Raw genomic sequence first — 12,586 nt, 5'->3', positions numbered from 1 at the left:
TTGTTAAGATGACCATTCTCAGACTTTTAGGTTCAAGTGATGACAAAGAGAAGATAAGCGTAGCTAGGCCCGAAGAGCCGCCCCTCGCGGGTCTCAAGGCAGCGCCCTGAAACCTCTTTGGTTCAAAGGACAAAGAATTAAAGAGACCGTGAAGAAACCAAGTCAAAGAAATCAAGACAGAGATACTTTAGTATCACCGGTTGAACCGACGCTGAGAAAATCACATACGTCGGTGCATTGACTTGGAGCACACCCGGAACTTTGGTTTCACCGGTTGAACCGACGTTAGGGAAGTTGAATACGTCGGTGCAATGGACCCAGAAGCTGAGGCAAGGTCTATACACCAGATGAACCGATGCTGGGTCTTGGTGAACATCGGTGCAGTTGTCCAGAGAGTTAGTTTTTCAGAGTTCACAGGACAACTACACTCACCGGTTAAACCGACGCAACATCGGTTGATTGCCCGTACACGTAACGGCTAGTTTTTTAGGCGGGCAGTTTAGTATCACGGTTGAACCGACGATGGTTATTGGAGGTGCGTCGGATTAACCGGCGTTAAGTATTTTTCTGACAGTTTTTCTCCAACGGCTATATTTGCTTGTGCTGCCTATATATACCCCCAAGGCCGGGTCATTTGAGAGTGCTGGAGTTGCTGAAGCCTGCTACACTTGAAGAACACCTCCAACCACCTTAGAGCTTCATTGTACATCATATAGGCTTAAGCACACTTGTGAGAGTGCTTAGTGCTTGATTAGGCTTAGTTCTTGAGAGAACTAGCTTGAGTGAAAGTCTTGCTGCGGCAAGCATCTTGTGTACTCGTCATGTGACCCTCCGACTTGGTGTGGAGAGGCAACGACACTTTGTGCGGGGAAGGAGACCCCTCTTGGTGAGAAGCTCCATTAGTGAAGACGGTGCCGTGGGTGACGCTTCGAGAGAGACGGTGGCGGTGGCCTTGTCTTGGTGACTTGGGGTCACTTAGCCTTTGCTTGCCAGGAGCCTTGGTGGCGAACACAAGACGGTGATCAAGCGGAGAGACTCGGCATCACACTTGTTCGTGTTGGACAAGTGGCCGTGGACGTAGGGAGGGACTTGGTGTCCTAATTGAACCACGTTAAATCGTGTGTCTTGGTGTCCTCACGGGAGTTTGCATATTCTCTCCCTTACCTCTTTACTTACCGTATTACGTTTCCGCATTTACTCTATCTTGCGTGCATTTACTTTCCTAGTTAGTTTGATTAGGATTGGCTATAGGTTGCAAGTCTTTTAGGGGTAAGTAGAAAGTAGCATAGATAAATCTTAGTCATAACTAGCATGTGTAAGACGTGTTAGGTTTATCTCATGCAAATAGATTGAGCCCTAGGATAGAAAGCGATTAGCGACCCTAGCATAGATAAACATGGACTTGAAAAATGGATCTTAATGTGACTGAAATGCACGATCTTCACTTATATCACTTTTCATGATACCTAAACTTAAAAGGTGGATTAATGATTTTCGGACCATTTCCCATAAGATAATGAATTACATTACTCTAACGTTAGCATTGTTTTATTTTTATTAGGCAATGTTCTTCTCCCCTAAATGTCGATCTTGATTATTAATTGTGATAGACAGATGGGCATGTCGATAAAAGAATGAACAAATAATATTCCTGACTTCCTTATCGTATACTTAACCAATTATACAAAGAGAGTAAGCATTACCATCCATGAAAATACCTTAACCAAAATGATCTAAGGATTTTTCTAATAAAATGAACAATTGTAGTGAAACATATGATAAACTTAAATAAACATTTTAATCCCAAAATCAAGCGACTGAGACGCATTACATTGTCTATAATAAAAATATATGCAAGAAATTTTACAATAAACATATCTACATTTTTCATACAATAAAGTATATACTAAATAACACAAAATATTATAGTATGCCCTATAACAAATAAACAAATTGAAAAGCTCAACTGCACATGTTCCATGATGATACATATGTTTTGTACCGAGCTTATTACTAAAATATTAAGAAATATTTTAGTAATAAACTCGGTATGAAACATTATAAGTTCATGAAATATATTAATGTAAAGCCTATACTTAAGCCTTCATACACGCATCAAAACTTGAACAATTATAGTGAACATATAATGGTTGCTTGTTCCACGCAAGGGAGCGACATTTCTAGTGCCAATAATGAGCTTTATGATCTAATTGGCAAGATCATAAAAATTTGGGTAGTCCTTGCTAGTCCAATCCTAGATTGCAATCTTTAGGTAGATTAATCATTTCTATTGCCCACGAGTAGAAATCTTTAATGCAAGGCCGCACTCTTGTAGGAGTTACCTTATGGCAAGACCATTGCAAAAACAACCTATAATTTATCCACAATGAATAAAAACACGTCAACCGTAGGTAGAGTTATTTATTCCATACTCCTCATTGTTGGAAATGAAGAGAAATCATTTTTAGGTAAATCTTAATTCTTCAACCCTACGTAGAGTTAATTCGGAAGAGCAGGGAGAAAAACTTTGGTATTCCTAGGTGAAATTTTGGATCTCAACTAGTACAATATGATATATATATATATATATATATATATATATATATATATATATATATATATATATATATATATATATGGTTTTGGCATAGTAGCTTTTTTATCTATTAGGATGGTATTCATGATATTTTCTGGTTGCAATGTGTTTCTTTATTAGGATATAAAAACCCAAACATAAAGCTCAATTTTAATTTTAATCACAGCTAACTATTGTGAGTAATTAGGGGCAATCTAACTATTCTCGTGTCTATTAATAATGTGTTTGAGGTTTGCTATAGAAACATTTACTTTAGGACGGAGAAGGAGCAACTTGTAACTCAGACCCGCAGCCGAGCTGGAAAATTAAACCGGCTGCAGTGCAGTGATGCTGGGACCGACCACCGCGGTGGCTGGTGGCATTAACCTATACTATGTGTGCATAAAAAGGGAATGCACGAGCGGGCATCAGATATGATTAGCAGCCTACTTAAAGGTCGCAATCTAGGATTTAGACCGGCAAAGTACACGGCACCCAGGTCGTTAGCATCTCACTAATTAATCCGCAAAAGTACGCCCTCTGGGCAGTAGCGTTGCTCCCTCCAGCAGAGCAAACCCCCTAACAGCTAATTAAAAAAGCCTTCCTGTCTCGTGAGCAGGGCTTTGACCAGGGTCAAATTAGGCTAGAAAGAGAAAGACAGCAAACTAATTGCTCTTCTTTTTTGTTAGGATAGTGTCTTTTAGGGAATGGGTGACTGCATAATATGTGCCAGGGCAGTGGCAGGCAGGCCAGAGCTGGGCTTGTTGTTGTGCCTCTGCACGCAGGGTGTACTATGTAGCAGCAGCTAGACTAAACTAACCAGGCTTTGTTTTTCTTCTTCCTCTTTTTTTTTTTTGAGCCAAGGCTAGTGGCCCTGCATGGCCCCCATGCTGATGCTGATTAACTAGGTCTGAATGGGCTAATTAGGAAGAAGGATGTGGCATGTCTAGGGCCCAGTGGGATGCTTAATATAATTAGGGCGTGGGGCGTGCAGCGCCATGCGGGACGCACGTAATCAGTGAGGCTAGCCTAATCGAGGTCGGGATTATTAGGATCGTTATTATGAGTGCTGCTGCGATGATGATGGTGATGGTGTGGTGACTGAGCTGCTAGCTTTTCTTCTTCTTCTTCTTTGCTAGTTTGTGTTGCGTTGGTGTTGGGCATTGAGCGTGTCGCCGTGGGGGCGGTCAAAACAGGATCTGGGATTGCATGCCCGCTTTTGGCAGTGGGGCCCTGCTCGGCCTCCTCTCTTCTTCTTCTTTTGTGTGTGTGTGTGTCTTTTTTGGCCTCTTTCTTTGAGCTTTGGTAGCCGGCGGCCGCTGGGTGGTCGTGGTCGACAGAACCGGGATCTGCATGCCGCAGTCGACGAAGGAAAAGGCTGCGATAATGACGTGAGATACAGACATACAGTATGGTGAGCCATTATTCAAAATGGACCGCCAAGAATCCATCTGTATGACCTACGCCGGTAGGTATCAAAATCAGGGAAAAATTTCTTGGCTAAAAAAAAGAGAGAAAACCGATAGTTGTGTTTATCGGTGGTGATGGTTTGATAAAGATATCGGTAATTTTGAATATGTACTCACCCCTTACCTTCTGGACCACATATCTTCTCATTTCTAAGTATTGCGATGTCTTGTTTTTCATATTGGACCCTTTCTAGAGAATGTCAATAAATTTCAAAACCAATTTCGGCGCCCAGTAGCTACGACCGTTTTTCTAATCGGTACTGCAGTAGCTCCTTGGTTAGGTATTAGAGCAACATTACCCATTGATAAATCCTTAACTTTAGGTCTGTTTTAGGGATTTTTCGAGTTGATTCATTCAACCGCGAAGCCCCCTACATGGGTATTTAGGAAATAGTTACTTCCAAGTGATTATTTGAATATCTAGATTATTTGGCATACAGTTTTAGAAAATATATTCCCGATAATAACTTTCTGAGAAATCCGATAACTGTGTTTATCGGCAACATCGGGGTTTTTTGCCACTTATTACCAGTAAAGTTAGCCCTTATCGGAATCCAAATGTATGCTGCTGTGCAGAGAGAGAGGCCGGGAGGGGAGGGGAATTTCGGTGCACAGGAAAACTTTTTTTTTTTGAAGAAAACACAACAAACCTTTTGACAAGATTCGTTGAAGGACTGACAGCACACACGCTCGCGCGCTCGACAATGTGTTAGATCTAGTTCCCGTTTGGATGGGATTCTCCATGACGCGCGACATCCATCGAGAGGCAAAGATCCATGGCACACGAGATGACACCGACTCCCGCACCCTCAAGAGCAAAGCAATAGAGCATTGCATGCAGCAGCTAGCGCTGGCGAGGAAGAGCGAGGGTGGCATGCCGGCAGGCGAGGCAACGTCGTTTGTCCTCCACCGCGAGCCTCTAGGTAACTAGCGGGCGGATCGATCGGATCGGCGAGGACGGCGACCGCGTGCTACTGATGATTGCGGCGAGCTAGCGTAGCGGGGGTCCGGCGCGGCTGGGCCCCGCGCTCTGCTTTGCGCCTGTGATCTGATCGCCCGGCCGCCTCTGGTGCTGCTGCAGCAGCCTTCTCTTCTTCTTTGCGCCTGCTGGCTGCTGTCATTCCCCCTCCCTTTTGTCGTCCATCCACGCCGCCCACATCACATGCTGGACCACTCACTGGTACTAGCCGTTTGTTCCTGCCTTGCTTGCACTTGCAGCAGCGACGGCTACCGGCTAGGCCAGGTGGCTCCATAGACCACACCATCATTGACCGGCCGTGGAGGCATCGAGCATGTCGTCGTGGTCGTCAAGCCAGGGCCCACGGCCGACGAGCACGCAATCATCGCATCATGCTTGCTACTAATGGAAAGCCTGCCTATATCTACTATCTATCCTTCCTTTCCTTCCTTTAGGAGCGCTGCTGCTTGCCTTCAAGACACCAACACACGTTGAGCACGTTCGGACCATTCCAAACATCCGCCCAGTGCAGACGAGACACCTCCTCCTTCGTGTTTCAGCATGCCACGCCTACGAGGCCGACCGCTAGGGGTGCAACTTGATGACTGCACCTCCAACCCCCATTTTGAGAAAGTAATACAAAATTTTGAACTAAAAATGGTTGGAGGTGCATCTAAAAGTCACATCTTCACACCCTACCGACCGCAGTCAGATAAAGCCCACACAAGCTCGCCTACGTACGTAATAACAGCACATACAACCAGAGTCCAGCATAACCATGTCTGTCTCTCAATGCACAGTCCAGAGCAACGCTACGTACTTCTGATACAAATGAGGGAGCGCAACACTTGATTCCAGGTACAGTACAGATGCCATGGCAGGCAAAGCCACTCGATCGCTTAAAAACACAGCAACGAAATGGGGTGATGCAGGAGTTTTTTGAATGCCCCCTTAGTTTAGAATTTCCGGGCCGCAGGTTTTATCCCACCATTGTGCGCTTCCTGCCCCGTTGCCTCACTGTAAAATTTCATTGCAGACAACAGAAAAAGGGTCATTCCTCAGGTTAACACAACCACATAAGGACGCGAAGATAGGATGCGCTTGGTGAGGGCCAGGAGCCTGGGATCACGCCCTACCTTGAGCCAGCTTGTTCTGGGTGGAGCACCACTGCTTCGAGGCCTTCCTGTACGCCACCAGGATCTTCTCGATCTGGTTCATCGCAGAAATCAGATGCGTGTTAACCGTGTCAAAAGTTGCAGGGCATATGGTACCAGGGAGAAATGGGTAAAGCAACCGGCTGCCTAGATGCTTATAGAAGCTGAATTGTCAAAGCATATCGCCTCTTCAAAAGAAAAAAAAAATAGTCTGCATGTTCAATTTAACAAACCAGCGAAAAATCACAGGGAACAAAATACCATGAACAAAAAGGAAAACAGATCCTAAATCCACATCATAACTGGACTAGTTCGTGCTGTAACGTTCTACATGTTCGTACGAACAGTCAGCCCCAAGTGCAGAACATAACAGTGAAACTCAATCTGTAAACGGTGCGGAGCGGAGCGCTCCTAAATGTAACCCGCCGCTCCTTCTGTGCCAGAGCAGGTTCATGGGTCAAACCGCTCTGTTGGAATAGCTGCTCCGCCAGACCCACGGGTAGCCAGGGGTCGACCCTATTAATTAAGCGTTCACATGCCAATCGCCGGCACGTTGAAGGCTGGCTTCGCTCTTGCAGACGAAGGTCCGGAGCCAATACTGGTGACGAAGGTCCGGCCATCAAGACTGCTCCTGGGAAGCTTCGCTCTTGCAGACGATGGGATCCGGGACCGAGAGGCGGGGACAATGACTCCATAGTGGAGGTAGCTCTTGACGGTGGCTCTCCGTTTTGGTGGACGAGGATGATGAGGCGTGGCCGTGTAGCGAGGAGTGGCAGGTGGCGAGAGGCGGCGGAGCGGTGCTGTCTCGAGGCGGCGGCGGCGGCAATGTCGCGAGGAAGGAGAAGCCCCATCGGGTTGACCCTAGGGTCGATTGGGGGTAAACTGGGTCAGACCCTTGCTGCCCCTCTTTTGTTTAGGGCCGAACCACTTTGGCCCACGGGCTAAAATGAGGAGCGGATCGACTTCGTAAGTGGGCCGAACCGGACCCCTTGCAGATTGAAGTGAAACAAAGCTAAATGATGACAAAGCATTTCAGTGGTTGTCCCAACATCCGTGATTGTCAAACATTTGAACTAATCCAACCTTGCAGGTTACATAGATAACCCCATATGCACTATAAGTTCACCAAAATTAAATTACTCATAATTGTCCTAGCTAGTATAAGTTAAGGTTATGCACTACCGAACATAAAGGAGTGACAATAAGAAAAGTACACTGATGGTCAGCGAAAAAAAGTAACTTGAATGCAGTATCCTTACCACATCCCCACAGGACGAATGCATGGAAATCAAAGCTCTCTCTAGCACATATAGGTCCACCGCTTTGTCCTCTGGAATTGTTGATGTGAAGCTCAGACCAAAATCAATAAGAACCTGCCAAAATGAAGATACAAAACTGACAAATAAGTAGCCACATCTCCTGTGTTCAACCTTCATCACACAGCTCAACAGAAAAAATACAAAGATATCATATAAATACAAAGAATCAACACTATTCTACGGCTCTACATAGAGCTGATTGATGCTGATCTTGATTATCATAAACTTGATTTCATAGATCAGTAGAGTGAATACATGAACCATAGAATGTTGGCACAAAGGACAATCTACGCACCAGTTGATTGTTGCTGCTCTTGATTATCATGTTTGACGTAGTCAAATCACCATGAACAAGGCCTCCATCATGTAATTTCCCAATTGCATGTCCTATCTGTGTGGCAATATCATTCAGGAGTTCCACATTAACCCCATTTGAACCAAACCCAAGAAGTATATCCTTGACAGACAAGCCATCCACATACTCAAAGGTCAAAGTATGCAGAAGTGGATCCACAGCATAAAGAACTGGGGTAGGAACACCAAGCCTTCTTGCTTTTGTCATGCACCGAGCTTCCTGAACATGTAAAAAGAACCATGCTAAGCCAAATTTCAGTAAATCAGATGACATGTGCAACTGTTCAGACTTTTGAGTACGTTTTTCAGCTCAACATGACTAAATCAATAAGTATGACATTCAGACATATGGAACTCTTTGTTTCTACATAAATGGACAAGGCAAAAATAGGTGTGAATCCCAAATTCTTTTACATGCGAATAAAAGCAAATCTAAAAGGGACAATGTTGGTTAGAGAGACTAACAGCATTTAAGCGCTTTAGGGTCAACTTTGCATCCAACAATGGGTGCCGGTACTTCTTCGAAAAGCGCTCTTTGATTACACATTTTCGTCCCACAAATGTTGAAGCAAATACCCTCTGCAGAGAAGCAAACAGACTATTTAAAATGAAAGCACAAGGACAAATTGCAACTAGCCAAATACGTATCATGAGTCTTGACTTACCCCTTCGGCCCCCTGCTTCAGCAGTACACCAAAATCCTTCTCTTGCTCCTGAGAAGTATCCATGAAGTCTAACATGCACTTGAAACAAAGCTGCAATTGATGAAGTACAGAAAGAAAAATGAAAGGATGTCAGACAGATATTATTTCACAAAGAAAAGCAAATGTAGTAGACAGATCTGGCATAATGAGGCCAGCTGTTCTGCCAGATTACCAGTCGTTTCAAAGTTTTTTTTTTCAAGGATAGCCATTTCAAAACCACCAAAATTGGAAAAATTTGGGATTTAGCCATTATCAAAAGTGGGCTTTGCCAAAATGCCATCTAATAATTGGACTTCGCCAGATTGCCATTATGAAACATGGTTACCACGCTGGAATGCCTTTTCACTCTTTTGCAATACATTTTTCATTTTCTACTTCTATGTGCAACATGAGCTGACCATTTTGCCCCTCCCACAAACGTTGTCCTTTCTTTTCTTCTTTCTGGGCCCACGAGAGTCCCATGGTCGCCGCTTCTCTTTCTGCTCCCATGGCCGCCGCCGGCTGCATACCATGGCCGCCGCCGGCTCCTCCCACGGCGCCTGCACGTCATGGCCGCCGCCTGCTCCTCCCCACGGGCGCCTGCACGCCATGGCCGCCGCCTGCTCCTCGCCACGGGCGCTTGCACGCCATGGCCGCCGTGGACCTCTCCCAATTCCCCTCGTGTGCTGCTGGAAGTGCGGATCCATCCGCCCCTCGGATTGATTTCTTGTTGTTTGTGAGGGAGACCTAGCTTGCTTGAATCAATTTCTTCGGCCATGATCTGTAACCGTAAGCGGAGATGAACTGCGAAACCTACCAGCTGAAGGGGCTGGTCCGATTTCGATCCAATCCCCTGCCGCTGGCCGACGTTGGAGGAGCTGCTGCGGAGGGGCGGCTTGCTACGCTAGGGCCATAGGGCAATGGAGCAATAGAGAGGAGGGCGGAGCAGCAGGAGATCTTGAGCAGCAGAGGGAACTGGGAAGAGAGGGAAGAAACAACGAGAGGAGATGGTGCTCTCGTGACCCAGAAAGATGGTGCTCTCGTGACCAGAAAGAAGAAAGGATAACGTTTGTGGAAGGGGCAAAATGGTCAGCTCATGTTGCACATAGTAGTAGAAAATGAAAAATGTATTGCAAAAGAGTGAAAAGGCGTTCCAGTGTGGTAACCATGTTTCATAATGGCAATCTGGCGAAGCCCAATTGTTAGATGGCATTTTAGCAAAGCCCACTTTTGACAATGGCTAAATCCCAAATTTCTCCCAAAATTGCCAGACTACAGGTTTCATGCCTTTTATCACCGCTGATGACACTGGGACGGTTTTGAAATTTTATCTAACACAGGTCATCATCCCAAAATTCCAAGAGTAATAGGAAGATTTGCTCGAGTTAACAAATTCAATAGTACCTACACTCCCTACTTCTTTCTTGAGGCTGCGACAGCAGTGTTCTTTTTGGCTCCAACAGCAGTGATCTTCTTTCTTTGAGTCAAACGCTTATAGCTCTGAGGATTTAATCTTTGTGCTGGACAAGATGGTCTGAATACCTCTGTCTTCAAGGGATCCAGCAGATCCTCTGAGCATCCTAACACAAGGCCACTCTTTGTAGCATCATCCCAGAGCTCTCTTCCAATCTCAAATCTACCATTCCTACAAAGCTTTTCTATAAGCAGGTCATATATACGAGTGTCCACTAAGTCACAACTCTTCATGAGTCTGAACATATCAAGAGCATGGTCGACTTGCTCAGTTCCACAAAGGACGCCTATAAGGCCATGGAAAAACTTAGCAGTTGGAAGCACACCACTTTCAAGCATAGCATCTACAAGCCTTTTCCCTCTAATGATTCTGCCAGTCAAATAGAGGACCCTAACCACAAGATAGTAGCTAACCCAGTCAGGGGAGCACCCTGCCTTTCCTTCTCTCATCAGGTACAAGATCCTATAAGCTTCTTTCACTCTTCTTGCTCGGCCTAAACACGAAAGTAATATGTTGAAGCTAGAAGCAGCTGGGGCAACACCGCAGGACCTCATCTCTGTTAGCACATCCATAGCTTCTGAAACAAGGGCAGAGGGGTTGAACTTGAGGTTTCTATGGCACACACAATGGAGAAAATCATTGAACGATGGCAAGCCCAGTGGGACGCCTGAAGACTTCATCTCATCCAGGACTCTCCGAGCTTCCTTAGCGTTCCCATGAACGCACCAACCATGGAGGAGGCTTCGCTCAACGATGCTAACCATGGGCTCCACCGAGAGCTCGCCCTTGTGGTGCCACACCACACCCTTCGCCTCGCGGGCGTGGCCCCTCCTACACAACGCCTGAACCATGGCAAGGCTGCTCGACCATACGCCATCCCCTCCGGCGCTGGCACCGCGCTCGGGCAGCAACCTTTGCCTCTCCAGGCCTCTGAACAGCCGCACCGCCTCGTCCTCCTTCCCCGCATCGACAAGGGCCTCGACCACGGCGGTAAACGTCTCTGGCGCCATCCTCCTGCCGTCCTTCTCAGCGTCACTGACGACGATTCGCATCGCGGTCAGGTCCCCAACCCGCGCGAGCACCCCAATCGCCCTATCGAGCGCCTCGCCCCCCAGCGCCCCGGGGTCCTTGGCGCGGCACCACTGCAGGAAACGCAGGAGCCTCCTGCCGGAGCCGGCGCCGCCGCCCTCGCTGCACGAGTCGATCACGCGCCCGACCAGGGCCGGCGAGACGGCCACGCCCAGGCGGTCCAGCCTGCCCCCCACCTCGTCGAGGCTCCCGGACCCGGAGCACACGACGTCGCGCACCGCCGCGTCCATCTCCGCGCCCAGCGGCGCGGCGGAGCAGCACAGAGCGCGGCGGCACGGAGGGGTAAGGGCGCCTCGAGTGAGGGCCGCCGCCGACAACCTCGCCACCGCCATCGCGCCCACGGGCTCTGCACGCGGCTGGCCGCCGGGAAACTGGCGGCCGGCGGCGGCTAGGTCTGGAGCAGAGAAGAGGTGAAGTGGCGGCGGGTCGGAAAGGGGGGCTGAAACTGACCTTGGGGCGGACTCTGTTGGTGTTGGTGGCGGTTGCGGTTGCGGCGGCGGCGTTTCTCCGGTAGAGGACGCGGCGGTGCGGCGGCCGGCGGGGGTTGCGCGTCGAGTGAATTGGGGGAAGGGGATTAGTTAGGGGTTCTGGATTGGGCCGCGCATGGGCCGTTAAAACAACAGAATGCGGAGATCGACTTTCGGCCTGATAACTACAGTAGACTCATATACTACTCAAAAAAATACTGAAGGCCCTAATCTCAAAAAAAAAAACTACTGACCTGTGTTCGCGCTCGCGCCTGTCCAGGTCAGATCAGATCGCTCAAAAAAACATTTGATCCTTATTTATTTGCGTACACGGCCGTTTAAGCTACGTACACGCTACACAGTGGCTTACCATATCCATTTAATCAGCTGTTTATCCTATTTAATCACCATTTAGTCGTTTAAATGGTCATTAACCGTTTAATCCGTTTAAACACTTTGGGTAACACTACTTCTTGGCAAATCCATTCATCGTTTCAATCCTGGGCTTGTAGTCTAGTAATATTTGTTTGTGTATACTTACTAGTATGGAATATTGAAAAGTTCTATGGGCTGATTGAACGACATACGGCAAGCCCAATGGAACGTTATCCTCGGAAAAAAAATATTCATACTATTTTCAAATGTTTAAGAGTGAAGAAATACTTCTTTGGATTTAAACTATAGATTTATTTAAACTTTTCATAAATCAAATTTTTTTAGATTTGATTGTTTTCTTTAAATAAAGGAACAATGCACCCTATCCGGTCATTATTATAAAATTAAACTATATAATGCTTAAAAAAGAGAAGGGATAAAGTAAACATCCTATAAGCATAGCCTATTACAAAACCGTCATCCATTCTTTACGGATATCTCCATAGTCATGGTCTTGAAAACTTGATAAGCATCCTGCGTCACAGTATCTCTGCCCCTCCTTCTGAAGAAAGGTCCCGGATTTTATCCGATGTGTAGTTCTGAAAAGTATCTACAAACAAAAATACACTGTCGTTTCTACTGTACCACATTGCCCAATAAACAACACTA

General features: G+C 46.6%; 2 protein-coding genes across 6 annotated transcripts; both read right to left on the bottom strand.

Moving 5' to 3' along the window:
* Positions 1–5,663: 5,663 nt before the first annotated feature.
* On the bottom strand, positions 5,664–11,652 carry LOC120651015 (EKC/KEOPS complex subunit bud32-like). Of its 5 annotated transcripts, none has more exons than XM_039928344.1 (8): positions 11,526–11,620; positions 9,921–10,157; positions 8,495–8,584; positions 8,295–8,408; positions 7,771–8,049; positions 7,416–7,529; positions 6,139–6,211; positions 5,664–6,019 (listed from the first exon to the last, which is right to left on the bottom strand). In XM_039928344.1, the coding sequence occupies exons 3-8, from the start codon at positions 8,567–8,569 to the stop codon at positions 5,982–5,984; spliced, it is 693 nt and encodes a 230-aa protein (XP_039784278.1). In that variant the 5' UTR covers positions 8,570–8,584; positions 9,921–10,157; positions 11,526–11,620; the 3' UTR covers positions 5,664–5,981. The 5 variants fall into 5 exon arrangements, with proteins under 5 accessions (XP_039784278.1, XP_039784276.1, XP_039784275.1 ...); XM_039928342.1 differs by having other exon boundaries at positions 9,917–10,157; positions 11,526–11,619; XM_039928341.1 differs by lacking the exon at positions 9,921–10,157 and having other exon boundaries at positions 11,526–11,652.
* Positions 9,926–11,407, bottom strand: LOC120647891 (pentatricopeptide repeat-containing protein At5g61370, mitochondrial). Its single transcript, XM_039924704.1, has one exon. The coding sequence runs from the start codon at positions 11,405–11,407 to the stop codon at positions 9,926–9,928; it is 1,482 nt and encodes a 493-aa protein (XP_039780638.1).
* Positions 11,653–12,586: the final 934 nt, after the last annotated feature.

The sequence above is a fragment of the Panicum virgatum genome, chromosome 9K (assembly GCF_016808335.1).
Source record: "Panicum virgatum strain AP13 chromosome 9K, P.virgatum_v5, whole genome shotgun sequence".
In the NCBI taxonomy this organism is placed as follows: Eukaryota; Viridiplantae; Streptophyta; class Magnoliopsida; order Poales; family Poaceae; genus Panicum; species Panicum virgatum.
The sequence above is the reverse complement of the archived record's forward strand: the minus strand, read 5'-3'. Positions and strand labels throughout refer to the sequence as shown.